The following is a 25,731-nucleotide window of genomic DNA, read 5'->3' on the forward strand; positions in this document are numbered from 1 at the left end:
AGAGCAACAGGGACTGCATAGGCCACAGCTGGGACTTGGGGGCGGGAGCTTTCCCTGGAATGCAGGGAGCTACTCTCCCCTTCAGGGGCATCACCTGAGCCTCGGTTTCCCTGTGCAAACAACAAACTATAATCCTACCACCAACAGTTAAGAGAGACCGGCGAGAGAGAGGCTGGGGATCCAGGCGCACCTCAAGGTGATGAGAAGCTGAACTGAGGGTGAGTGGGGAATTGAACTCTGTCCCCAAGCCAGCCAGTTTCCAATCTGTCACTCGGCACATTGTCACTTGCTTAGGGGTTATTTTCTCTGGACCTCAGTTTCTTTGTGTACAAATTGAGAACTCTGGTTTCCACCTATTAAGAAAAATTTTTTTATGTAAAGTGCTGAGCAGGTGCCAGATCCCAGCTAATGGGAGCTATTCATAGCCTCCCATTCCGTCGCGGCTCAGGGAGATCTGAGAGCCGGTCCAGCCCTCCGGAAGCCTGGGGTTCACTCCCCGCAAATCAAAACACAAATTCTCCCTTCTCACACCTGAGACAGACACCCAGCAGCAGAAGCCAGGTGCTTCCCGGCGAACTAGGGAAACAAAGTGCTCTGTGCTTAATGCTCCATGCAGGACTCAGGTGTGCTCTCGGCCTCAGCCCCTCCCATCCTACGCCCCCGCTCCCTCCTACGCTCGCTCGAATCACACTAACCCTTTCTCCCCCACCCCATCTCCGTTCCCTCCGCATCGGGGTGCTCACTCCCACTCGCCCCAGGACTCTGTGGCCCGCGGGCTCCCCCGTGCGCCCATCATGTGAGCTGCGGCGATCTCCAGGTCCTGAGTGACCTGGAACTGGACCGGGAGCTCTAGCAGGAGACCAGGGGGGCGCTTCCAGAGGTCAGCCGGGGATGTGGAACACTCGCACCCCAGTTCCTCCGCTCCCCCACCTAGAGCGGAGCGCCAGTCCTCCGAGAGGGCAAACCTTCAGTGCGGCTTATCGGGTCCCGCCTGCGCGGGGGCCCCTTTAAGGGAGTGGGCGGGGTGGTGCCTTATTAGCATACATTAGCATGGCCCTGCCCCGGAGGCGGGCGGGCGCGCGGCTCAGTCCCGCGGAGCGGAGCGGGCGCGGAGCCGAGTGAGGCGCGGAGCCGGCTGCGGGCGGGCGCGGGGGGACCCTCGCCACCCCGCCTCGGAGAGCGGGATGGGACGCCGCCCGCGGGGACCCGGATCCCCCCGGGGACCTGGCCCTCCCAGCCCCGGGCCCAGGCTGCCGCCGCTGCTGCTTCTGCTCGCCCTGGCGGCCCACGGGGGCTGCGCAGCGCCCGCGCCCCGCGCAGAGGACCTCAGCCTCGGGGTGGTGAGTGTGCGACGCGGGCATGGGACTCCCGGAGCCGTGTCCCCCGGGCGTGCAGGGGAGAAGGGAGACTCTCCTTGGTTCCTCTAGGAGAGGTGCGCGAATCCCGGGCGCGGCGGATCCCTTTCCAAGGCAGGGAAACTGAGGCTGGGACTCGGGCTGAGCGGGGCGCACGCTTGCAGGTGGAGGAGGACACCGGTCCCTTTCGCGTTCCGTGCGATCTTGCGCCGCAGCCGCGGGCGCCCCGGGGAGGTGGTCGCCCAGCTGGAGCCGGGTCCCTGGTTCAAAGCAGCTCCACAGAGACCTCTGGCGGGGCGACAGTCGTCACAGCCGCCCGGAGCGGTGCGCCCCGCGAGCTTCGCGGCGGGAGTGGGAGGTCAGGGGCGCGCACCCCCAGCCGGGGACGCGCATGTGGGCGCCCGGAAAGCCTGGGGTTCCCGAGTTTGCTCCGCTGACGATGTTGGGAGAACCGCCTGCACGGCGTGCGTGGAGCGACCCCCCTCTCCATCCTCCTCCCCGGGAGCGGTCGGCCTTGTCCCGCTGGTGCGGGTGGCCACCTCTGTCGCGTCAAGCCCGCTGCTGTCCCCAGCCCGCCAACTCCCAAGACTGCTTGCTACCTTAAGCCCCGGGCTTAACGGGGCACCCTTGCTTGCGAGTCCCGGTGCCGGCTTCTTTGCACCCCTCGTCTGCCCTCCTGACCGAAGTCGGGTGGAAACCCGCAGGAGACCCGGAAGGTTTCGATCAGACTTTATGGCTCCGCAGGCCCGTGAAGCCTCTGCAAAGGCGCGCGCGGTGGATAAAGCCCGCTTTCGAGGAGGAGGAGGAGGAGGTGGAGGAGGAGGCCCCGGCCTGGGCGCCCTTGATCCTCTGAGATCCGGAGACCCGGCCAGGGGCGGCTTCCTGCCCAGCACAAGCTAGCAAATATCCTAATGGGGTCCTGGCAGAGTCCCCTCTCCATGGGTGCTTGGCAATGGGGACTCCTAAACCCTTAGGTCTAGGCAAGGAGCCGTGGAGATGTCATGCTGGAGGAGCGGGTGGGAGCAACCCCCTGTTTGGCAAGACTTGCCCCTGGATCTGAGTGAGAGGCTGACTCCACCACCCCCAGGCATCTGGGGTGGCAGCGGCCCCATGCTTTCTCTGCCTGCTTGCACACAGACGCCTGAGGGTCCCCTAGGGGTGGCTTCCTCCCACCCCAGTGGCCTCTAAAATAGGGGTCCCTTGCACTCCTGTTCCTGGGTTTTCATAGCAGGCTCCCCCGCTGTCCCTAACAGTCGGACGTCTAGTCCCAGTTCTAGATGGGTGACAGAGCCCAGACCCCTCCTTGTTCCAGTTCTCAGGGACTAGTTAAGGGAGAGAGGACACCGAGGTGGAGTTGGGGGAGATGGAGCCCCTGACCAGCCAAGTTCTCGATCAGGCCCAGTGCACTTAGGAAGTTTTGCAGCAGCCAGGCCTCAGAGGTTGGGGTGCAGCTGGCTCCTCCCTCTGGCACCTGTGGGCCTCAGCCTACTTTTCCCCTCCCCTATTGAGTTCCCGAGCACCCCGGGGTCACCGGCCCACCCACACCCCGAAAGGTCTCACTGATCAGGGTGCGTGACTCCAGCCTTGTCAGAGGCAGCAGCACCCTGTCGTCCAGTTCTGGGTAAAGCGGGAGGGTGCAGCAGGCAGCCCCCCCTGCCCAGGACAATACCCTCCCGGGTGTGGGAAGCCGGTCCTTTGCCTGCTTCTTCTGTGGTGGTGGGGGGGGCGCCCTCTGGTGGCTCTTTAGGAGATGGCACCTGAGAGCTTGGGGCGCAGGGGCACCGAGCTGCAAAAGATGGGCGGGCTTTGGGTGGGAGCTTTCTGATGCCCCTCAGACCGCCCTCTGCGGGCTGTTGAACGTATTCAAGTCTGGATGCCTCTGAGGAGAAGGGCGCCTTTGTGTTTGTGATCAGCCGCTGCCAGACAGCGCTGCACCCACGGCTGGGCCGGGAGGGGCCAATGCCTGTGAATAAAGCCGAGAAGAGGCCCCAGGCCCCCTGGAAGGACACCGGGGGATGTGCCTCCTCACGGCCTAGTGGGCCTTGTCTTGTTATTCCGCTTCTTGAATGGTTAATGCCCCATAGCAAAGTGTGCAACCCCAGGGAAGGTTCTGGAGAGTGGCGGCGTCCTGACGGCCCTTTCAGTATCCAGCTGGGTAGCCATGGGGAAGTGGGCAATTTTCACACAGCCAGATCAGGCCCCAGTTCTCACACCCTGCGGTTTTCACTCACCACGTGCCTTGGAGAATGTTGCATCCACTGCCTGGCTCTGCAGGTTCTCACCCTCACGGTCCCCCCTCCACCCATATTTCATTCACAAATGTCGTAGCACTCAGCCAGGCCTGGCACCATGGTGGATGCTGTGTGACCGTATGTCTCAGCAGCACCAAGCAGTCGAGGTATCTGGTGGCCCATGGCTGCTTAGGGGTCTGCTTGAGAGCCCCCTTCATGCTGGCAGCTCAGCAAAGGATCCCGGGAAGTTTCTACTCCGATTTTTCCTCTCGCAACAGTCTCTCCTGTTGCGCGCACCACACAGCAGGGAAGGTTGTGATTTTCATCGCAAATATGCCCACAACTGAAGGCTGGCGTGCTGGGACTGAGGATGGCCATGGTTAAGGAAAGACCTTGGGAGGCAGGGCCAATGGTGACAGGTGGAAGCAGGGACATAGAGTGCAGGAGCCTAAACCTCCCCCTGTCCTGACCTTAGCTCTCACGGGTACCTGCAATCTTTCTGGGCCCAGGAAGGAGTTATCCTTGTGCCCTGGGAACTATAACTCTTCACTGTGGACCCAAACCAAGGTGGCCAGGCAACGGTTAAACATAGGCAGTGCCAGACCTGCTGTTACAGGCATTCTCCTGAGGCAGGAGAATAGTATTAAGGCCAGCATGGACTATAGAGTGAGACTCTGTCTCCAAATGCAAAGCTTAGTTGCTTGCCTAGCATCCACAGAACACTGGCTTCCAGCCCCAGCGCCACCAAATAAACCAGGCATGTTGGCACATACCTGGGAAACACAGGGAAAAGGATACGGTTGTTTAAGGTCATCTTTGGTTACATAGAAAGTTCAAGGCCAGCCTGAGCAACCTGGGAATGTCTAAACCAAAACAAAAAAAAAAACAACAAAAAAAGGGTCCATGCTGGGCATGTTGATGTGCGCACCTTTAATTGTGTACTCTTAGCACTCAGGAGGCAGAGGCAGATCTTAGAGTTCAAGACCAGCCTGGTCTACGTAGGGAGTTCCAGGCCATCCAGGGCTACCTAGTGAGACACTGTCTCAAGAAGATAAGAGAATGAACCTGGGTGTCAGTCTTGTACTGTCGTCGTTACCTTTCTGTTTTTGTGAGAAGTCCCCAAGACCAAGGCCACTTAGAAATGGAAGTAGTCAATAGCGCACAGTTCCAGAGGGGTAGAGTTCATGACGGCAAAGGTGAAGCCGTGCTTGTAGGAAAGAGCTGAGAGCTCGCATCTCAGGTAGCAAAGAGCACACTGGGAATGGCAATTCTCTTGAAACCTCAAGCCAGGCCTCCAGTGACACACCTCCTGATTCTCCCCACACGTTTCCACCAACTGGGAACCAAGTGTTCACACATATGAGCTTGGGGGAGGGGGTCACTTTCATCCAAGCCACACTACATGTAAGTCATTTGTCTAGCATGTGAAGGGCCCTGGGCAGGCGCGCGCGCAGCGCGCGCACACACACACACACACACACACACACACACACACACACACACACACACGGAAACAAGTCCTAATGTCCACTACTTGGTGCTTTGTTTCTGTTTGAGACAGGGTCTATGTAGCCCAGGCTGGCCTGGAACTCACAGAGATCTGCTTGCTTCTGCCTCCCGAATGCTGGGATCAAAGTTGTGCGCCACCACACCTGGCCACTCTGTGGATATCTAATGTGGGGAACTTTTCCCTGGATCTGGGCTGGGTCCCAAGCTGCTGCTCACCTGCTCTGGGACCCAACAGATCATAGGGCCTCAGTTTTCTCTCTTGCCAAATGGGCCCATAGGGACAGGCTGTACTTCCAGGGAAGCTAGAGCACTTCAGAAGGCTTATGGGGCATTCTCCAGTGAGGACCCTGCCTGGGGACTTGCCAGGGTGTGTCAGCTACCTGTGGTGCTAAATACACTGTAAACATTAAGCTTCCGGTAACCCTCGGCCTTGGATCTACATACAGACCAGGGCCGGCACATGAAGGATCAGACATACATGCTGGGCACCCGGCTCACAGCAAAGGTGGGATAGTCATGTGGTGGGCATACAGCCCAGCATCCCCTCTTAGCTCCAAGTCCCACTCTGTCCCTGTCCCCAGACCCGTCACCCCTCGATGTCCATCTCCCTCCTAGATGCTAGTGCCTAGCCACTTCCTGCACCAAAGCCTTCAAGCCTGCTCTTCCCACAATGAATACTCTCCCCAGGGCTCCTCACCTGGATAACCCCGTGTCTACCCAGAACAACTTCCAGAGTGTCCATCTGACCATCCCCTCTGTCACATCCCTCCCTTCCCTTGCAGCAGTTACAGGATAAACCCAGAAGCCAGACAGCTCCAGCCACAGCTCTGCACTCACGTGCTGTGTGACTAGGGCCGGTGTCCCAACCTCTCTGTGCTTCTCTTTCCTTATTTGTAAAATGGGGGTCACAGCGGAGCCCACTCCGTCCTGTCGTCTTGCATGACTTACAGAGTGCCCGCTGTGTTCAAAGGAAATTGCAGAAGGAAAAAAAAAACAGTGCCTACCATCCTCCCCACATTCTGGGGGCTGTGTGGAGCTTTGCAAGGATTTGCAAGCGTTCAGTGGCCCTTAGCTCAGGATCACTGGAACAGCCGCCATCAGGATGAAGGTGAATTGAGGCAATATGTGCATGGTCTCTGTTCATCATCCCCTCCATACTGTTCGCTTCTGTCCAGATCTGCCCTGGTCTACTTAGCACCCTTCACAGCCAGCCCCTTGGCACAGTCAGGAACACCTGGGCATGGGATCCCTCCAGCTACCTGCTGGGATCTGTCTTTATAAAAGGGCCATGCAGGGGCTGGAGAGAGGTTCACTTAAGTAAAATGCTTGCCATGCAAGCAGGAGGGCCGGAGTTCAACCCCTAGAAGCCGCTAAAGAAAGCTGGTCATGGGGCTAGAGAGGTGGCCCAGCAGTTAAGAGCGTGTATGTAAGACCCAAGTTCGATTCCCAATACCTCCATCAGGTGGCTCACAACTGCCCTGAACTCCAGCTCCGGGGGATCAGATGCCCTTGGCTTCCTTATGCTCCTGCACTCACAAGTACCCACCCACAGATATATATATTTAAAGCTTGGCTTGGAAGAGCGTACTTGGTTTTTTGGTTGGTTGGTTGGTTGGTTGGTTGGTTGATTGATTTATTTCTCAAGACAGGGTTTCTCTGTGTAGTCCTGGCTGTCCTGGAACTCACTCTTTAGTCCAGGCTGGCCTCGAACTCAAAGATCCACCCGCTTCTGCCTCCCAAGTGCTGGGATTAAAGGCATTTGCCACCACCGCCCGCCTGTGGAACATACTCGTAATCCTGGCACTGGGGAGGCAGAAACGGGAGATTCTTGGAGATGCTGGCCAGACAGTCTTGCCTCTTTGGTGGAACTTCAGGCCAGTGGGAGACGCTGTTGCACAGGAGCCGGACAGTGCTCCTCGAGGGTAACACTCAAACTTGACCTCTGACCTCCTCCACACGCATACATACTCATTAATAAATGAGTCATGTATCCCATGTGCTGTGTGAAACTCTGCACAGCTTCCTCAGCTCCTCTGGGATCTCAGTTTCCTCTCCAGTCAGTCGGGGAAGAGGGGTCCCCACTGGTATTGCCCTTACAAGGGCCTGAGGGATCTTATATGGAAGGAAGATGGTAATCGTGAGGAGTGAATGGCCAAAGGTGCCACTGCCTGTGGATTACAGCACCTACAGTTATCATATGTAATATGAATGAGATATGTCATTATCATATATCAGGAGCTGGCCCTGCTGCTGATACTCGTTGGAAGTACAAGAGTCTGGATTCGGCTTCTGGGCCTCGGTTTCCCTGCCTGTGAGATGGGGCTGGTCACATCTGTTTGTCTCCCGCTGGTGGGTCCAGTTACAAAGGGGTGAGGGGGTGATGGGCAGCTTCATAATAGTCCAGGTGCCAGGCAAGCTTTGCAGGCTCCTGGGGCCACCGTGGCAGCTGACCAAGGCTGTGGGCAGAGCTGCCCAGGTTCCGTGACGACGGTTGGGTAAGTCAGCAACCGGGGTTGGGGGGTGGCGTCTGGACGCTCTATAAATTTGCCAAAATCATCGGAAGGATTGTAACGCTGTACATATTACGCCTCGTTAAAGCTGTACAAGATACACATTGTGTCAAATGGTGATAAACGGGAAAGGGGAGGGGGCCAGCGCTAACGGACTGCGTGTTTACATCTGTGCAGGAATCCCTGACTGCCCAGCCAGCCTGATCACTGGTCTGCAGTAATGGTCCAGTTCTCGGACTGGGCTGGGAGGAAGGGGTGTCTGCCCTTGGGGGTGGGACTCCCCTTCTCCTGGCCCCACCCACCCCCCTCCCCAGTGGCCTTCTGGAAGGTTCACCCTGAGCCTCACAGCACCCGCCTGCTGCAGCCTCCGTTGCCCTGGAGACAGCGGTCTGTCTCCGTGGCGACAGTGGAAGGAGGACCAGGCAGGCAAGCAGGAAGCTGGCGGCCCAGGACAGGGTGTGTGGTCCCGGCTCTATAGGTATTAGGGGACAGGGGAGAGGAAGCGCGGAAGTCTTATCGCTGGCCACCCTGCGGCAGACATCGAGGTGGGGAGGGGCTTGTACACCTGCAGGGGTCAGAGCAGGTCAGGTGGGGTGACGAGGGCTGCCTCAGGGTTCGCTAGCTTGCAAGGTACCAGTCAAGGCTGCCTCTCCTGCAAAAATCTTGTCCTCTAGGTGGCTTTTGTCAGCCGAGGCAGCCTCCAAGTCCCCTAGGCTAACTGCCATCGCAGTGGCCCGTTATCCTCATCTGACATTTATCAGCCACTAGTCCCAGACAATAAAGTGAAGCTCTTGAGTGTTTGGGGTTCACCCGCCTGGAGGTGGATGAGCTGGCTGCCTAAGGATTCCACACACCCATCCATACTCTGCTGACTTATGGATTTGGTCAGTTGGCGGCCTCTTGTGTGTGTCCACCTGAGGCCAGCGCTGACAGTCATCCATCTCCCCAAGCCAAGGCCACTGTAGTCAGCGCTGAACTTGGCGCTGTGGATAAGGGTCTTGGTTGGATACCAGCATGCTGAGGCTTGAGCGCTTTCTTGGTGGGGGCAGGGCATCTGAGATTGCAAGTGCAATGCTGCCAACCCCAATTATGTCCTGCTCTAGATAGGCAACAACTACCATCCCAGCTCAGGGGTCAGGGATGACCCCCGCAGAGGACCTCAAACCCCCTGTTCTCCATTCATGTGCATACTCAGGAGAGGGACCCATTCTCCCTGAAGTGTTCCATGTATGGGCTGAGGAAGCTCCAAGGGACTTCCTGCAGGACAGAGAGGCAGCCACGGGGCCCTGTGTCTGAGCTATGAAAACTCTGTGTGTGTGTGTGTGTGTGTGTGTGTGTGTGTGTGTGTGTGTGTGTGTGTGTTCTGACACTTGAAAACAATTAAAATGTTATAATAGGTTTTGAGAGGAGAGGTCAAAACAAGGTTTCACCAAGCTGGCCTCAAACAGAACCCCAAATGGGGCCTGCACCAGGGGCATGACTCTCACTTCCCTGGATGCTTTGGGGATGTTGCCCTGTCCTTGAAGGTCCTACTGTTCAGCCTTTGAAGTGGGTCTCTGGCATCCCCATACACACTAACAGGTTGCAGGGAGGTTTGGGGTGGGATGGATTTTGAAACAGAGAAACCCCAGCAAGGATACGTGTTATCCAGAGAGGAGACCTGGCAGGCACACTGCCGATGTATGCAAATTACACCATCCAACCTGGACCTCTTAGCCTGGGTAGCTTACCCCTGATTGAGGCCCCAAGGAGTCCTGGGAGATGAAACCCAGTTCCAGCTACATCCACTGGGCTCCCGAGCAAACAGCCATCAGCAGCGGAAACTAGTCCAAGAGATGAGCCTGGGTGGCATCCTCAGGACCTGGAGGGCCAGGGAAGGACATGAATGGGGTGATATTTTTTTTAAGTGTCCATCAAAACAGAAGTAGGTTACTGGGCGTGATGGCACACAACCTCAGTGCCTGCCGGCACTGGGGAGGCAAAGAAAGGCATGTCTCTGTGAGTTCAGGGCCATCCTGGTCTACATAACAAATTCCAGGGCTACATGATGAAACACTGTCTCAAAAGGGGGTGGACAAGCTGCTGGAGAGATGACTCAGTAGTTAAGAGCACTTGTTCCTATTGCAGAGGACCTGGGTTCAATTCCCAGTGCCCACATGGGGGTTTGCAACCACCCATAGCTCCAGTCCTGGGGATCTGATCCCATCTTCTGACCTCTGTGGGCAACAAGCAGGCGTGTGGCTACATGTATACATTCAGGCGAAACACTGTCACACAAAATAAAATACACAATTCAAATTTAGAATAAATTCTCTAAGAAAGAAAGAAAGGAAAAAGAAAGAAAGAAAGAAAAGAAAGAAAGAAAGAAAGAAAATAAAAGAAAGAAAGAAAGAAAGAAAGAAAGAAAGAAAGAAAGAAAGAAAGAAAAAGAAAGAAAGAAAGTAGTATTGTTCTGGCAGAGGACCCTAGTTGGGCTCCCAGCACCCACACTGGGCAGCTCACAACTGCCTGTTTACTCCAGCTTCAAGGGGATCTAGTGGTTCTGGTATCTGAGGTCACCTGAATACATGTGCAGACACTCAAGCACAGAGTTTAACTTTTTTGTTGTCTTTTTTTTTTTTTTTTTTTTTTTTTGGTCAGGGTCTCTCCATGTCACCCTGGCTGTCCTGGAACTCTGTGTAAACCAGGCTAGTCTCAGGCTTTCAGAGATTTGTCTGCCTCTGCCTTCCAAGTGCTAGAATTAAAGGTGTGCACCGCCACAACTGGATAATTAAACATAAAAAAAAGAAAAAATAGGTAAGGAGAGTGCTTGCCTAGAATACACAAAGCCCTGGGCTCAATCCTTAGCACCACACAAAATAGGCATGGTGGTACCTGCCTGTAATCCTAGCCCTTGGGCAGTGGAAGCAGGAGGATCAGAAGTTCAAGGTCATCTTTGGGTGCAAGGTGAGTCTGAAGCCAGACTGAACTACGTGAGACCCTGTCTTAAAAGAGAAGTGTAGCTGGGTGTGGTGGCAGGTGCATTTAACCCCAGCACTTGGAAGGCAGAAGCAGGTCAATCTCTGGGATTTTGAGACCAACCTGATCTACATAGCCAGCCAAGACTATACAGTAAGAACCTGTTTCAAAATTGTGTGTGTGTGTGTGTTGTGTGTTGTGTGTGTGTTGATGAGACTGAAGGAAACTAGTCTGCAGGTTTGGACACCTTGTTTGGGCCCTTCTTGAAAAGGAGGGTGGTTTGGGCTCAGAGCATCCTGCCCTCTAGGACCTCTGAGTCAGCTGGAGCCAGCCAGGTGCACGCCTCAGGCAGGGGCATGGTCACAATTGGCATGTGGACTGCAGCACCATCTAGTGGTTGCTGGCGGACATTGGTCCTGCACATGCTCACCCCCATCTCCGGCTTTACGTTTATTCACTGCTTATAGCTCGGTTTAAGGACAAGGAATGGGAGGGGAGGGGAGCGCTGAGAGGTGACCAGGGCCTCAAGAGGCATTTCCCCTGCAACAGTCTTGAGCTTGGCCAGCTCCTCCTCAGGTGGGCTCTAACCTAACAACCTCTCACTCTGTTCTGTGTCCCCAGGAGTGGCTGAGCAGGTTTGGCTACCTGCCTCCTTCAGACCCAGCAACAGGACAGCTGCAGACCCAGGAGGAACTGTCCAAGGCTATTACTGCCATGCAGCAGTTTGGCGGCCTGGAGACCACCGGCATCCTCGGTCAGTTTTCCGGGAGGTACCAGGAGGCTCCTTGGTTCCATCAGGGCTGTGCCAACCTGGCCATACCCATTGTGGCTACAATCAGGGCCCCGCAATTAGCCACTGAGGACTCAGACTGGCCAGAGCCATGAACTTGAATGTTGCCTTAACCTGGTGGGGGATAGGTGGGTGGGGCTTGAGCACACCTGGCCTGGAGGCCATTGGCCCTGAGACGGGGGGGGGGGGGGGGGGGGGGGGGGGGGGGGGGGTCTTCTCTGGAGAGGTGGAGACAGGTCTACCTGCTGATCTGTGTCTACCTTGCAGATGAGGCTACTCTGGCCCTGATGAAGACCCCTCGCTGCTCCCTTCCGGACCTGCCCCCTGGGGCCCAAGCAAGAAGGAAGCGACAGACTCCGCCACCAACCAAATGGAGCAAGAGGAACCTTTCTTGGAGGTGCGTGGCCAGGGTGGGGCCTCCCCAGGATAGTGTCTCTCTGTCCTTCTGCCATCCCTGGGGCCAGACCAGCTCAGAGAGGATCCCACCAGGGTGTAGACTGTGGATAGAGGGTGAAGTGAGCACTGAGATTCGGCCTGCCCATGCCACTCCCCCCCCTTGCCAAGCTGGCATTTGCATATTACCCCTGGACTCATCTGCATTCAGCATCTGGGGACTAGGAAAAAGGCAGACAATAAGGGAACACTCCTGCCAAGGAAGGGCAATACTTCACCCCAGAGGGAGGTCCAGGGAGGCCTCAGGGGCAGCTGGCCTCCACTCTGACCCTGACCCTAGGGTCCGGACATTCCCACGGGACTCACCCCTGGGCCGGGATACTGTGCGTGCGCTCATGTACTACGCCCTCAAAGTCTGGAGTGACATCACACCCTTGAACTTCCACGAGGTAGCGGGCAACGCCGCTGACATCCAGATCGACTTCTCCAAGGCCGACCACAATGACGGCTACCCCTTCGACGGCCCCGGTGGCACAGTGGCCCATGCATTCTTCCCCGGTGACCACCACACGGCAGGGGACACCCACTTTGATGATGATGAGGCATGGACCTTCCGTTCCTCAGGTGGGTCGGGGGACCTGGGCCTGGGTAGCCCCTGTGGGCCCTACAGACCCCACAATAACACCCTGAACCTATGAAAGATAGGTTACAGCTGTGGCCCCCAGAACAAGTCTGAGCAGTTAAACAGTTCAGAACTTCTGCACTCCTTAAGGTAGCCACCGACTGAGACCTGTTGGGCCATTCTTGTGATACTGATCCACCAAGTGTCTGCAGTCAGCTCGGCAAACCAGCTAGTCCCCTGCCCAGCGCCCAGGAACCCAGACCTCTCATGTAGGGTCTGGCGGTTGACAGCTACTAGTTAGTTGAACCTGGGAAATCCTGCCAATCCTGGGATGTCTCCACTCCAGTCTGGCACTCAAAGGGCTGACTTCCATCCCATGAAAGTGTAAGAAACCCCTGAGAAACCTCTTCCAGCCACACAGGGCCTCCATCAGAGCCCAGCATGGTCTCAGCAGACCTGCAGCACTCATGTGGTTAGTTGGGGCCCCAAACACAGCCAGGATGCAGTCACCCTCGGAGCACCGGCTCTCTATTCCAGCCCCATCATTAGCAAGGGGGTCCAGTCCTGTCCTGCTCATGAAGCTTCTGTGTCTTTATTTTTTTATTTATTATTTATTTATTTTTGGTTTTTCGAGACAGGGTTTCTCTGTGTAGCTTTGTGCCTGTCCTAGAACTCGCTCTGTAGCCCAGGCTGGCCTTGAACTCACAGAGATCCGCCTGGCTCTGCCTCCCGAGTGCTGGGATTAAAGGCGCGCGCCACCGCCGCCCGGCTTTCTGTATCTTTAGATGCCCATGGGATGGACCTCTTTGCAGTGGCTGTCCATGAGTTCGGCCACGCCATCGGTCTGAGCCATGTTGCTGCCCCAAGCTCCATCATGCAGCCGTACTACCAGGGCCCCGTGGGTGACCCGCTACGCTATGGGCTTCCCTACGAGGACAGGGTGCGTGTCTGGCAGTTATACGGTGAGTGTCCCCAAAGCCCATTATGGACCACATGGAGGGTGGGGCTAGGAACAGATGCCCTAGGTAGTTGTAAGCTCTGCTCATGGCTGTGCCCTCTTAGTCTAGAGCCCTGTGGGCACATGATGTCTGCTGGGAACGGAACAGTGGAGAGAGGAGCCCAGGGCGTGGGACACAGGCCTCGGTCTTCTAGGCTGATCCTCCTGGTGCTTAGAGCTTAGACGTGGTGATTTGACATCTGTCCTTCAAAGGTTTGAAGAGTCTTGGCAGCAAGCAGTAAAGGTAGACCCAGGCCTACAAAGCACTGGGTATGTGCTAAATGAGCCATCTAATCATATGACTCTAAAGAGAAACAGTAGTCCTGGAGTGGGACCAGGTCAGGCAGCTTGTCCTGGATAGCTCATAAGAATGAAAGAATAGCCGGGTGGTGGTGGTGCACGCCTTTAATCCCAGCACTCAGGAGGCAGAGGCAGGTGGATCTCCGTGAGTTCGAGGCCAGCCTGGGCTACAGAGTAAGTTCCAGGAAAGGTGCAAAGCTACACAGAGAAATCATATTGGGGGGAAAAAATATGAAAGAATAACCCTACAGGATCAAGAAGTAGCAGTTTTGTGCAGGATAGCCCATAAGAGTATGAAGATATCCCTGTAGGACCAAAAGTCAGGCACTTTGCCCAGAATAGCCCACAGCACCAAGAGACAGGTAGCTTGCCAGGGTGGATCCATGAGCGTGAGAGGCAGGCTGCCTGCCTAGTGTAGCCCCACAGGAGTATAAACAGCCAAACCAGGAACAGAATCTGGTCTAGGACCACTCCCAGGACATATCCGGAAATAGAGGTGTCTGTGCCCCGTGTCCATCCAGGAGAGGATGCCTTGGGGGAGGTGATGTTCGGTATACAGAAACATTCTCCTCCCCCAGTAGAGCCAGCCTGCTCCCAGCCTCCAGCTTCACTCTACACTCCCCCAACCTGTTGCTCCGTGCCCCACTTCCCCACCCCATCTGTGTGGAGTTTGTTGTGGAGTTTGTTGTGGTGGTGGTGGTGGTTTTATTTTTTCAGAATTTCCTTTTTGTGTGTGTGCCTGGATATATATATACATATACACATATATGCACCACATGCACACAGGTGCCCACAGAGGTCAGAAAAAGATCCTCTGGAAATAGAGTTACAGGCAGTTTGTGAGCCACTGTGTGGATGCTGGGAACCAAACCCCGGTCCTCTGCAAGAGTAGCAAGCGCCCTTAACCACTGAGCTACCTCTCCAGCCCCGTGTGTTACTCCTTCTTGCCTGCCTGTATGTATGTGCACCACATGAGTGCCTGCTGCCCACGGATGACAGAAGAGGGCATTGGATCCCCTAGAACTAGAGTTAATGGACAGTCATGAGATGCTGTGTGTGAGTGCTGGGAACTGAACCCAGGTCCTCTGCAAGAGCAGCTAGTGCTCTTAACGACTGAGCCATCTCTCTCCAGCCCGAGTGCTTTTTTTTTCTTTTTTTCTTTTTTTTTTTTTTTTTGGTTTTTCGAGACAGGGTTTCTCTATGTAGCTTTGTGCCTTTGCTGGGACTCACTTGGTAGTCCAGGCTGGCCTCGAACTCACAGAGATCCGCCTGGCTCTGCCTACCGAGTGCTGGGATTAAAGGCATGTGCCACCACCGCCTGGCTCCGAGTGCTATTTCTAATGCAGTAAAATCCCCCATCTCCAAGGGTACACAGATGTTTGCCACAGCCACAGAGTTGTACAGGCACCACCCTGTTGATGTTCACAACTCTCACTACCCTGAACTAACCCCCAAGGGGCTGTCTCTGAGGATTGCCCAGGGCGAGACACTTGGAGGAAGGGGAGCCATACAGAGTGAGACCTTCTGGGGCTAGTGGGTCTTTCCCCAAGTATGGCGTCTTCAAGGTTTCTCCCTCACAGGAGTCAGGCCTGGTTCCTTTCCATGACTGAATGACTCCAGCATTGAGCACTGGGTCACTTCCCTGTCAGCCTCTTGTGACCAGCGCTGTGGACATTAGTGCAGAATTCTTGTGGATCACCTGGCTTCCGTCTTTCGGGGGTGTCCACCCGGGAGCGTGGTTGTGAGGGGGATGCTGACGCACTTGACAAGCTCTTGGGGCATAGCATAGTTCACAGGCAAGCTGCAGTGGTCTGCCCTGCCTGGACACCCCTCAACTGAATGAGCGAAGCCGGGGTCCTCCAGCCTCACAGCCCAGGCTCCATGCCCGGGGCCCCAGGATAGGCTGGCATGACTGAAGTCCCGGGTTGAACAGTGTCTCTCTGTCTCCACAGGTGTGCGGGAGTCCGTGTCCCCTACGGCACAGCTCGATACTCCAGAGCCCGAGGAACCACCCCTCCTGCCGGAGCCCCCCAACAATCGATCTAGCACCCCGTAAGTCATGTCCCTTGTCACTAAACCTCGGCCAGCCTGTCTTAGTCCAGTGCTGTCTCTTCCAAGCATGCAGTGCTCAGTATAGCTCAGGATCCTGAGGAAGGTATTGCTGTATGTGCTGGCTGGGCCTGGGGGATACTTTCTTCTCTTAAACATCCCAGTAAGAAATAGAAAGAGGAAAGGACCCGTTACCCCACGGAGCTACAGTGAATCTCAAATATTTCCTCTCCTGTAGCCTGGTTTGTGAAGCCCAGGACCTTGGGGACTAAGAGATCTTACAAACGGGTGGCTTGTTTGGAATATGGAGGACTCGGCATCTTATTTCTGTGTCAGTCTCTCTGCAGAGCTGACTGAGAGCTGAGTTTATCCAGACAGTTCCCAGGGCCTGGGCTCTCCGTACCACAGCAGGTACTTAATAAAGGGACTGTGGTGTGAGTTACCACAGTGCACAACCTTCCCTTACTCAGCCCGCCCCTTCTCCTGCCTGACCCCCTTGCTGTGCCCACGTACATCTGGGTTTTTGGTTTTTGTCTCTGTGGTGGATGGTTCTACTCCTGGCTTAGCTGTATACTACAAACTGCTGTGGCAATCAAAATACTGCTCAGCTCGTTCTGGGTTTTTGTTTTGTTAGTTTTGGGGATGGGGACAAGGTCCTTGTCTGTAGCCTTGAACTGTAATTTTTCTGACTCAGCCTCCAAGTGCTAGGATTATAGGTGTGATATGCTCAATTCACCATTTTTTCCTATCTGGTGTGTGTGTGTGTGTGTGTGTGTTTTTTGTGTTGGAGCTTGAACCCAGGGCCTTGTGCCTGCAAGGCAAGTGTACTGAGCTATATTCCCAACCCTATATTGTTTTGTTGATACTTTTTGGGTTGGTTTTTGAGATCGGGTCTCAAGATGGCTTCAAACGCTCTGTGTAGCTAAGGATGATGACAACCTTGAACCTCTCCTTCTCTGTTTTCCAAGTTCGGGGATTACAGGCATGTACCGCTAGCCCAGGTTTATGCAGTGCTGGGAATCAAATCTTGGACCTTGAGCATGCTAGGCAAATACTCTACCACCTGAGCTACATCCCCAGCCTGTGTTGGCTCTGTGTGTGTGTGTGTGTGTGTGTGTGTGTGTGTGTGTGTGTGTGTGTGTGTGCGTGCATGTGCACAAGCTCGCACGCACACGCACATATGTATGTATATTTGGTGTGGGCACAGGGAGCATGGAAGTCGGAGGACAACTTGTGGGAACAGGCTCTCTCCTTCCACCATAATGATTCAGAGATTAAACTCTGGTAATCAGCCTTGCCAGCAAGTACTTTTAATGAACTGAGCCACCTCACTGACCCCATGTTGATTCTTTTCAAATAGGGTCTTTCAATGTAACCCTGGCTGGCCTGGAACTTGCTATATAGCATAGGCCAGCCTCAAGCTCACGAACATCCTGCCTCTGCCTCCTGAGTGCTGGCACTCAGGCATGGGCTGAAACAAAGTCACACACTTGGCTTTGCTTTGTTGGTTTTTTTTTTTTCCCCAAGAGATAATTGAACCCAGGATATTCTATAACTGAGCTATATCCCTGCAAGAATCATTTTTCTCCTACCAACCCCTCCCACCCAGTTCTCCAGGTCTCCTGCCAGAGGCTTCCACCTTATGACAAAGGGTGAGTGTCCTCGTGCATATGCCCACTGGTGTGTGGGGCCCCGGCAGGTGGTTTGCTGGGAAATTCACTGCAGCAGACCCCGAGGACTGGCTGCCTTTCAGCGAATGTACCACACTGTCCTCAGGTCTCCATCATACTCAGCTGTCAGTGACCACTGGCTCTTACACACAGCTCTGCTCTCAATCCCCTCTGTGTAGGGAAGTGCTCTGGGGGTCCCATGCTTGCACAGTAAGCACTGTGGTGGACAGGACCCACATTCAGTCTCTAGAGTGTGACGCTGGCAAACACTCACACCCCAACTCCTACCCGTGAGGCTGTACATGCTGAGACCCTTATCTCCCTGGGAAGCCAAGAAGCTGTTATTCTTTTCCGTTTTCAAGATTTTTTAAAATGATGTGTCTGTGTGTGGATATGTGCATGGTCCTAGAATGCCTACAGAGGCCAGAGTCATTGGATCCCCCTAGAGCTGGAGTTACAGGCAGTTCTGAGCTACCTGATGTGAGTGCTAGGAACTGACCTGGGTCTTAACCACTGAGCTGTTTCTCCAGCTCCTTTCTAATTAGAGACAAGGTCTTACTGTGGAGCTGCATCAGCCAATTGGAGAGTCTCCTCTCCCCCAGCAGTCTTATATAACTTTAGGAAGGGGCCTGTGAATCTTGTAAGTTTCAGGACCTTCCTGAGACTTAGGAGTTGTGTTTCCCTCCTAAATCATTAAGATTATCCCTCCTGGGAATGTTTTTCATTCCTAGGCAATTGAAACCCAACACCTAAGTTGATCAGAAAATGGTGATCCTCCTGCCTCCGCCTCCTGAGTACAGGATTGTAGGCTGTGGTATGGCCACAAACCTGACTCAAGCTCACATTTTTGTTATTTTTTGTCATCATTAGTTTGTTTTGGGGTGCTACAGTTGTCTGGTGTTTTAGGTTTGGGGGAGTTGGCTTTGGTGTTTTGAGCCAGTCTTAGGCTGGTCTCAGACTCACTGTGTAGCTTAGAGCCTTATTTTGGGCCCCCATTCTAACTAACCTTTCTTGCCTGGTGGGCTCTGCCTACCATGTGGGCACCAGGGTGTTGTGGGTCCTTCCAGGAGGCCCACCCCCATGATCCTGGCAGGAGTAGCTCGCCCAGCTGCTTGGGTCGGGTGCTCTCCCTCTCAGCCTGTCGGGCATCCTGCCTTGCAGGTCCCAGAAGGACATGCCTCACAGGTGCACTGCGCACTTCGATGCTGTGGCCCAGATCCGAGGCGAAGCGTTCTTCTTCAAAGGTAACTAACCCTGGGGCCCTGTGGAACGGAAGGACAGATCCCCATAGCCACACCAGGCTCCAGCAGCCACCTTCCCTTTCATCATCACCCAGGCAAGTACTTCTGGCGACTGACCCGGGACCGGCACTTGGTGTCCCTGCAGCCAGCTCAAATGCATCGCTTCTGGCGGGGTCTACCGCTGCACCTGGACAGCGTGGACGCCGTGTATGAGCGTACCAGCGACCACAAGATTGTCTTCTTCAAAGGTGAACTTCCCCCCGTGGGCCACGGCTTGCCCTGGCCTCCCTCTGTGCCATCTGACCTGCCTCAACCTCCCCTGTACCCTGCCGACCTTGGCTGTAACCTTGCGCCTCCAGCCTGGTTGGACGGTTTGCTCCACCAGTCTGAAAGAGCAGCTGTACTCTTTGGATATATATTGAGGCCTACTGACGGCTCATCCTGTAGGGGGCGCTGCAGATACACACAGTAAGCAAAAAAGAAAATCTCTGCCCGGGGCCGGTGGAGAGCTGAGGTTGGGGGTGTGGTGGGGGTGTGAAAAGCTCCTACACAGAAGAGGGAGTTTATTCAAAGAAGCATTCCAGGTGATGGGAGAGAACAGACCATGGCATGCAAAGTCTATCTAGGGACCTGCCATTGAGCAGAAACCCCAGGAACAGGGTCCAGGCCAGGTTTGCAGCCATTGTGAAGACCCCCCAAGGCAGAAACAGCCCCTCTGAGTGCAGAGAACTAAGAGTGTGGCTGCTGGGGCCTCAGAGAGGCCATGACCTGCAAGAGAATATGAAGCCAGAGTCCCTAGGAGCAGCCTCTGTCTAGGCCACCCTACCGTGTCCCCCTGAAGAAAGGCTCCTAGCCTTCACTGCTGGCCTTAGACAGGGTGTGTCTCTTACATCCACATCTATCCCACAGGAAGAGAAAAGAGACCCAGACCAGGAAGGTAGCACATTCCTATAATCTCAGCACTCAGGAAGCTGAGGCAGGAGGATTGCTGCAAATTCTTAGCCAGCCTGGGTTACATACTGAGACTGTCTCCCAAAAATCAGGTGGCTGGGGGACCATGGATATCATTTCACTGGTTAAATACTTGTTTAATGTGCACAAAGCCCTGGGTGTGTGCCCCAGCATTGCATGTACCAGGTGTACTAATCCCAACACTTGGGGAGTTAGAGGCAGGAGGATTGTAAATTCAAGGTCATCCTTAGCCGTGTAGCAAGTTGGAGGCCAGCCTAAGTTATGGAGCTAGAGAGGGGAGGTGAGCATATATGAAGTGTGAGCCTCCTGGGCCCACGCACAGGTAGGAATGAAATTCTTCCTATCTTAACTATGGGACAGAAACCTGGGATTAGGGTGGGCACATGGCCCGCCCTCAGCTCAAAAAGTGCCACCATCCTTAATTAGGTCACCCGCCCAGCTCAGGTCCCTATGAGGACACTAAGCCTCTGGTCTCATGTATTAGTCACGTGACTCAATGCTGTGGCATTCCGTCCATCATGCCAGAGAAGAAATGGCGGCTGGAGGATGAGCTGGTCACGTGGTACCCCTTAGTCGGGGAAGATGGATGCTGACGCTCAGCTCACTTTGTTTATTTGGTGTGAGATCCCTGCCCCTGAGACCATGCTGCCCACATTCCAGGTGGGTCTTCCTACCTTAACTCAACCTAAAATATCCCTCACCGGCCTGCCCGGAGGCTTGATGCTATGTGCTGTCCAGTTGACAATGTTAATCATTGTGCCTTTTCTTTTTCCCTGGACAGGGTCTCGCTATATCCCCAGGGTGGTCAGGTTTTTTTCCTCTGGGACTTAGTTGTTTCCAAGAACTGGCCCCCGAGCCAATGAGGCCACAGTGATGGTACCTTCATCTAGTCCATAGACACACTCTCCTGCATCACCAGGGTCCCAGCTAGGATCTCCCTTGCATGGTGGTGTCTTTGATCTCCAATCTAGAACATTCCCTCGGGCCTTCTCAGTATCTACCATCCCAGGTTTCACCCCTTGTGTGTCCTGTGTTTCCCATGGGTTAGGTATCCGACCCATCCCATTTGGTGGTCTGGACATACCATCTCCCCACCCCACCCTGTAGTTACCAGGAATCCCTGGAAACGGCCCAGAGTCACCTGAGTATCTTGCCCTAGGTTCACCCCACACACGAGTACCCCTGGATGGAGCCTCTCTGGTCCCAGCCAGCACATTTATCTTTGTTCCAATGGTTCTTCCATGTCTTGGTTCATAAAGTCTCACAGAGAGACCTGCATCTCACTTGCAATTAAGCCTGAGACTGAATGCCCTCTGCTATTCCCTGCCATAAGATGGCCATACCTGGCTTGGGGATGTGGCTCAGTTAAGGCACCCGCTTAGTATGTATGAAAGCCTGGGTTCAATCCCTAGGACTCCCTAAACCAGGCATGGTGGTACATGCCTTTAATCCTAGCATTCAGGTAACAGAGGCAGGAGGACCGGAAGTTAAAGGTCATCCCTTGGGCTACAAAGTGAGTTTGAGATCAGCCCAGGCCATAGGTCTCAAAGAGGAGGAGGGGATGGTCCGACCCCTCACACATAATAGTCACAGAGCAGGGTTTCATGTCTCTGAGTGACTGCCAGATCTGAGTCTCAGACCCACACCAAGCATATAGTAGGTGCTTAGTAAATTCAGGCAGGGCTCCTCCTCGACTTGTTGACATGGGGTAACTACGTTGTACTGCCACCTGGGTGAAGATGGGGGGACCCTGGGACCGGAGCCTTTGCCGCAGCCCATGGCTCTTTCTCTCGCCACCAGGAGACAGATACTGGGTGTTTAAGGACAACAACGTAGAGGAAGGGTACCCGCGACCCGTCTCCGACTTCAGCCTGCCGCCTGGTGGCATCGATGCTGTCTTCTCCTGGGCCCACAATGACAGGACTTATTTCTTTAAGGACCAGCTGTACTGGCGCTATGATGACCACACACGGCGCATGGACCCGGGCTACCCTGCCCAGGGCCCCCTGTGGAGGGGGGTCCCCAGCGTGCTGGATGACGCCATGCGCTGGTCTGATGGTGAGCGCCAGGCACGGGACAGTGCTGTCCGACATGTTTCCTGGACTGTGGATAAGGGATTGTGATGGGGCGTGGGGGGCAGGGTTTCCTGCACCACCGTATACCCCACACTTAGCCTATCTGTGAGCTCTGAGTGGTCCAGGACCTCCCCTCTCTCCTCAGCCCCCTTGCTGGCTCTCCTCCCTTCTGCCACCCACCCCATCTTCCTGCTTTTTTACTTCCCAAACACACAGGACTTCCAGCCCTTGTGCATGTTCCTCAGAGTACCTATACCCCACTTGTGGCCTCCCCCCACCACCCCAATACCAAAAGAGATGCACAGAGAACCGATGCTGGGTCAACACCAGCAAGGAAGAGTGGGGGTTGACGGTCCATTCCTGTGTCCCAGAGCCTCCTTCAGCTGCCCAAGTCAGGCTCATGCTTCTGACAGGCATGGCCCAGACCTATCTGTCTAAAATGTCCCACCCGCCCCCCTCCCCCGCTTCCAGCCCTGTACTCAAATCACACTGTTCTATGCAGAGCCTCCCCATGGTTGAGACACCAGCTCAGCCACCTTCCTCTCCCTCTACAGGTGCATCTTATTTCTTCCGAGGCCAAGAGTACTGGAAGGTGCTGGATGGCGAGCTGGAGGCAGCACCTGGGTACCCACAGTCTACAGCCCGGGACTGGCTGGTATGCGGTGAGACGCTGGCGGATGCAGAGGATGTAGGGCCCGGACCCCAGGGCCGCAGCGGGGCACAGGACAGCCTGGCAGTATGCTCCTGCACTTCAGAGGCACCCAAGTCTACACTGTTGTCTCGACTGCTGTTGCCGCCGCTGCTGTGGGGCCTGTGGACCTCAGTCTCCGCCAGGGCATCCTGAGGGCGGTGCTGGCCTTTGCGGATCAAGGAGCCGAGGAGGGCAGGGACACACTGGCCAGTAGTCAGCAGGACTTGTGTTCTTCCTTCCTTTCACCAAACCAGGGGGTGCTGTGGCCCTCTGCTGGAGTAGATTCCTACTGGGACGGGATTGTCCCGCCAATGGCATCCACGCACCCTTCCCACCCGGAGCAGCCATAGGCTGTGCTCCGTCCTCTTCTGTACACCACGCTGCTTCATCGCACCTTACTGGGCTGCTCAAGCCTGGCCGTCACAACCCGGGGATGCCTTGTCTGCACCTGAGCAGCTCTTATGACATTTGCACGTGGGCCGGTGGGGACAGCGGGAGGGTCCTCAGAGTGTATCGGGCCACTGTCCCTGTTTGAGAAGTGAGAGAGTTGATGGCCCAATGGGGAACATGGCGGGGAAGGGGTGCCTACCCTGCAGTCCGATGCCACTGCCATTTGCAGCAGCTAGCGCCGTATCTGCTGGTACAGAGGACCAGTCACACTCAGGATCTACCCCCACAGGTATCCAGATGCTGGCCAGGGGCCTTGCTCCAACAGTCAGGAGCACTCGCCTCTCCGAGCTATTCGGAAGTGGAGGCTATGTCCTGTTATCTCTCTGTGGCCAGGAGAGAATTGTGGGTCTCCCCGGGGTGCTGTGACTTGGGGGGGGTGTGTACCTACAGAGACATCTCTCATCTGTCAGTGCCCTTGCTTCAGCAAGATGCCCCATACGGTTCTGGGCTGACACCTTGCAGCTTAGACTCATAGCTGTCCCCTCCCCAGCTGTGGAGAGGCTTCTAACACCTGGAATAAAAGTGGGGGTTCAGTTAAGGAAGGGTGGTTGAATTATCCCAGGCCCTGAGTAGGGAAATGGTAATGTTTGGCATGTGGAGCACAGGGTGACTATGAAGGAGCAGCTGCAGGGATGCTCAGCATGGCCTGGTTAATAGTAGCATCCTTCGGGGCCATGATGATGTCACCTCCTGGCCCACCCTGGACTTGGAGGAGCTGTGGAAGAATTGCTGCTCTGAGTGACAGACCTTCATGGTCCAGAAAGAGCCTCTGAGCTAGGACCAAGGAGAGATCAGCTACCAGGAGCTGAAGGTTCTGGGACCGGATGGGCCTGAGGGATAGAAAATACCCTAGGGCAGAGCTCCCCATGTAGCCTTGGATGTATAGTAGGCAGCTTCTGTCATTGGACATATGATCACACACCCCTCCCCGACTGGTCCCATCTCAGGTAAGAAAGGCTTCTGCACACCCCAGGTCACACTTCACATACATGGCGCTGGTGCCACTCCCTCCCGACCCAGATTTGAGCATTGTCAGGATGAGCGAGCAAGCAGCCCAGGCCAGCACCCAGCCAGGCGCCCCATCCCACACCACCCACCCGTCAAGCTACACAGGACAGAGTAGGGGTCTGAGGTATCATGGGGGCCACCCCCACTCTGCCCTACATCAAAGCACGTTCCTATGATGTCCCATGTTGTCCACCAGCCTGCAGGACACAGCTGTCCAGTCCAGTAGCAAGGAGAGCCCTAAGAGTCTTTGTCACAGCACCCAAAAATCCCGGCCTGCAGGCTGGAGCTGTCTAGATGCTGGTGTCTCACTCATTTTAAAAACCCAAACTCTTAATAAAATTTTTCTACACTGGACAGGTGACAGCTCGGTGGTGGAGCACTTGGATAGCGTGCACAAGGCTTTGGGCTTGATCTCCAATACAAAAAAGCAACTTGTTTATACCTCTGGTCTTGAGCGAAACAATCAATGGGCATAGAGTTCTCTGAACCGCCCCTGCCTGCCTCCCTCTACTGCTGCAGCCAATGCATCGGCTCCTGTGAGGTGTGCTGCAGCTGGACCCCTATGTTTTATGATTTGATGCACACCCCTATACAGAGGCTGGGGGGAGAAAATAAGAGCATCCACTCCACCCCCAGGTTGCTGGATGTGATGCCGCCTCTAGGCTCACACTGTTCTTATAGAACATGACGACTCCTGAGGGCCATCAAACTTTGAGACTCCCTCGCTGTTTCCATGGGCCCCAATCACACCCTCTCCGGGCAAGGAGCCATCCCAGTTTCCCACTCAGTTGACGCCCAACCAGGCACTGAACCTGGTACCTGACCCCTATATGTCCCGGTCAACCTGCCTGAGCTTCCTAAGGCCACATCCAGCTCTTGTCCCGCAGCAACATTCGGCATGATACCACACGGCATCCTCTTCTAGACAAATCGCTGTTAAAACAAAACCACACATTTCACTTGTAATTCTGATTTGTGTGGTGAGTCCCGGGCTGAACTGACCCTCTGCACTCAAGTGGATGGCCAGCCTGTGACCACGTGACCCTGGAAGGTCTGAGGACTCTTACCACCCAGTGAGGGCCCAGTACCCAACAAGGGTAGTCATGGGCTTTGAGCCTTCTTTGGTCTGATGAGCAAACATCAGCTCTGTGCATGGGAAAGAAGGTCAACGCACCCCCGTGTGACTTCAAGGGCCAGCTCACAGCCAATCCAACTCCCATTTTTACAATCAGACAAGGTGTAAGCAACTTTCTCTACCCTGGCTGTTCCCTGGTGCTCCTGCTTGGGAGCCCAGGCAGGGCCACCTCACTGATGCGTCCACTCACGGCCAAGGGGAGGTACTGTGAGCCCTTCAATGCACCACCCTGGGCTGGCAAGATGGTTCAGTGTGTAAAGGTGTCTGCCACCAAGGCTGAGGACTTGAGTTCAGAACCCACATGGTAGGAGGAGAGAGCAAACTCCCCCCATGCTGACCTGGGACCTTCATATGTGCCCCATGGTGCACATGGACTGCACCCACACATGACAACATGTAATTTTTTTTGTCAAAATGTACCATTTTGCAGAGCACAGTGGTGCATGCTCAGCACTTAGAAACAGAGGCAGGTGGGTTCCGGGCCAGCATTGTCTACAAAGTTCCAGGCCTGCTGGGTCTACATAGTAAGATCTTGTCTTTTTTTTTTTTTTTCAATAACACCACCCTGGGGCCGTGTTTCACTAAACACTCCCAGCACTACCATCTTGGGTTAGTATACCAACCTGAATTTGGGAGGGCACAATTTAAATTTAGTAAATTTCCTTAAAATACAGGAAGGTCCGGGCGGTGGTGGCACACACCTTTAATCCCAGCACTGGGGAGGCAGAGGCAGGCGGATCTCTGTGAGTTCGAGGCCAGCCTGGTCTACAGAGTG

The 25,731-nt window shown here is 55.0% G+C and overlaps 1 protein-coding gene across 1 annotated transcript; it reads left to right on the forward strand.

The window, feature by feature from the left end:
- The first annotated feature begins 1,093 nt into the window (after positions 1-1,093).
- Positions 1,094-24,175, forward strand: Mmp17 (matrix metallopeptidase 17). Its single transcript, XM_052755533.1, has 10 exons — positions 1,094-1,340; positions 11,185-11,317; positions 11,621-11,750; positions 12,087-12,370; positions 13,154-13,330; positions 15,618-15,717; positions 18,546-18,628; positions 18,721-18,873; positions 21,398-21,655; positions 22,227-24,175. The coding sequence occupies exons 1-10, from the start codon at positions 1,185-1,187 to the stop codon at positions 22,514-22,516; spliced, it is 1,764 nt and encodes a 587-aa protein (XP_052611493.1). The 5' UTR covers positions 1,094-1,184; the 3' UTR covers positions 22,517-24,175.
- The last annotated feature ends 1,556 nt before the right edge of the window (positions 24,176-25,731 follow it).

This window comes from Peromyscus californicus, unplaced genomic scaffold (assembly GCF_007827085.1).
Source record: "Peromyscus californicus insignis strain IS unplaced genomic scaffold, ASM782708v3 Scaffold_2__1_contigs__length_46816999, whole genome shotgun sequence".
NCBI lineage: Eukaryota > Metazoa > Chordata > Mammalia > Rodentia > Cricetidae > Peromyscus > Peromyscus californicus.

Excerpts from the sequence above, each read along its gene's own strand:
- Mmp17 (XM_052755533.1), top strand. The coding sequence starts at position 1,185 with ATGGGACGCCGCCCGCGGGGACCCGGATCCCCCCGGGGACCTGGCCCT. Across the intron at positions 11,318-11,620 it reads GGAGACCACCGGCATCCTCG|ATGAGGCTACTCTGGCCCTG; the intron begins GTCAGTTTTCCG and ends TCTACCTTGCAG. Across the intron at positions 12,371-13,153 it reads ATGGACCTTCCGTTCCTCAG|ATGCCCATGGGATGGACCTC; the intron begins GTGGGTCGGGGG and ends CTGTATCTTTAG.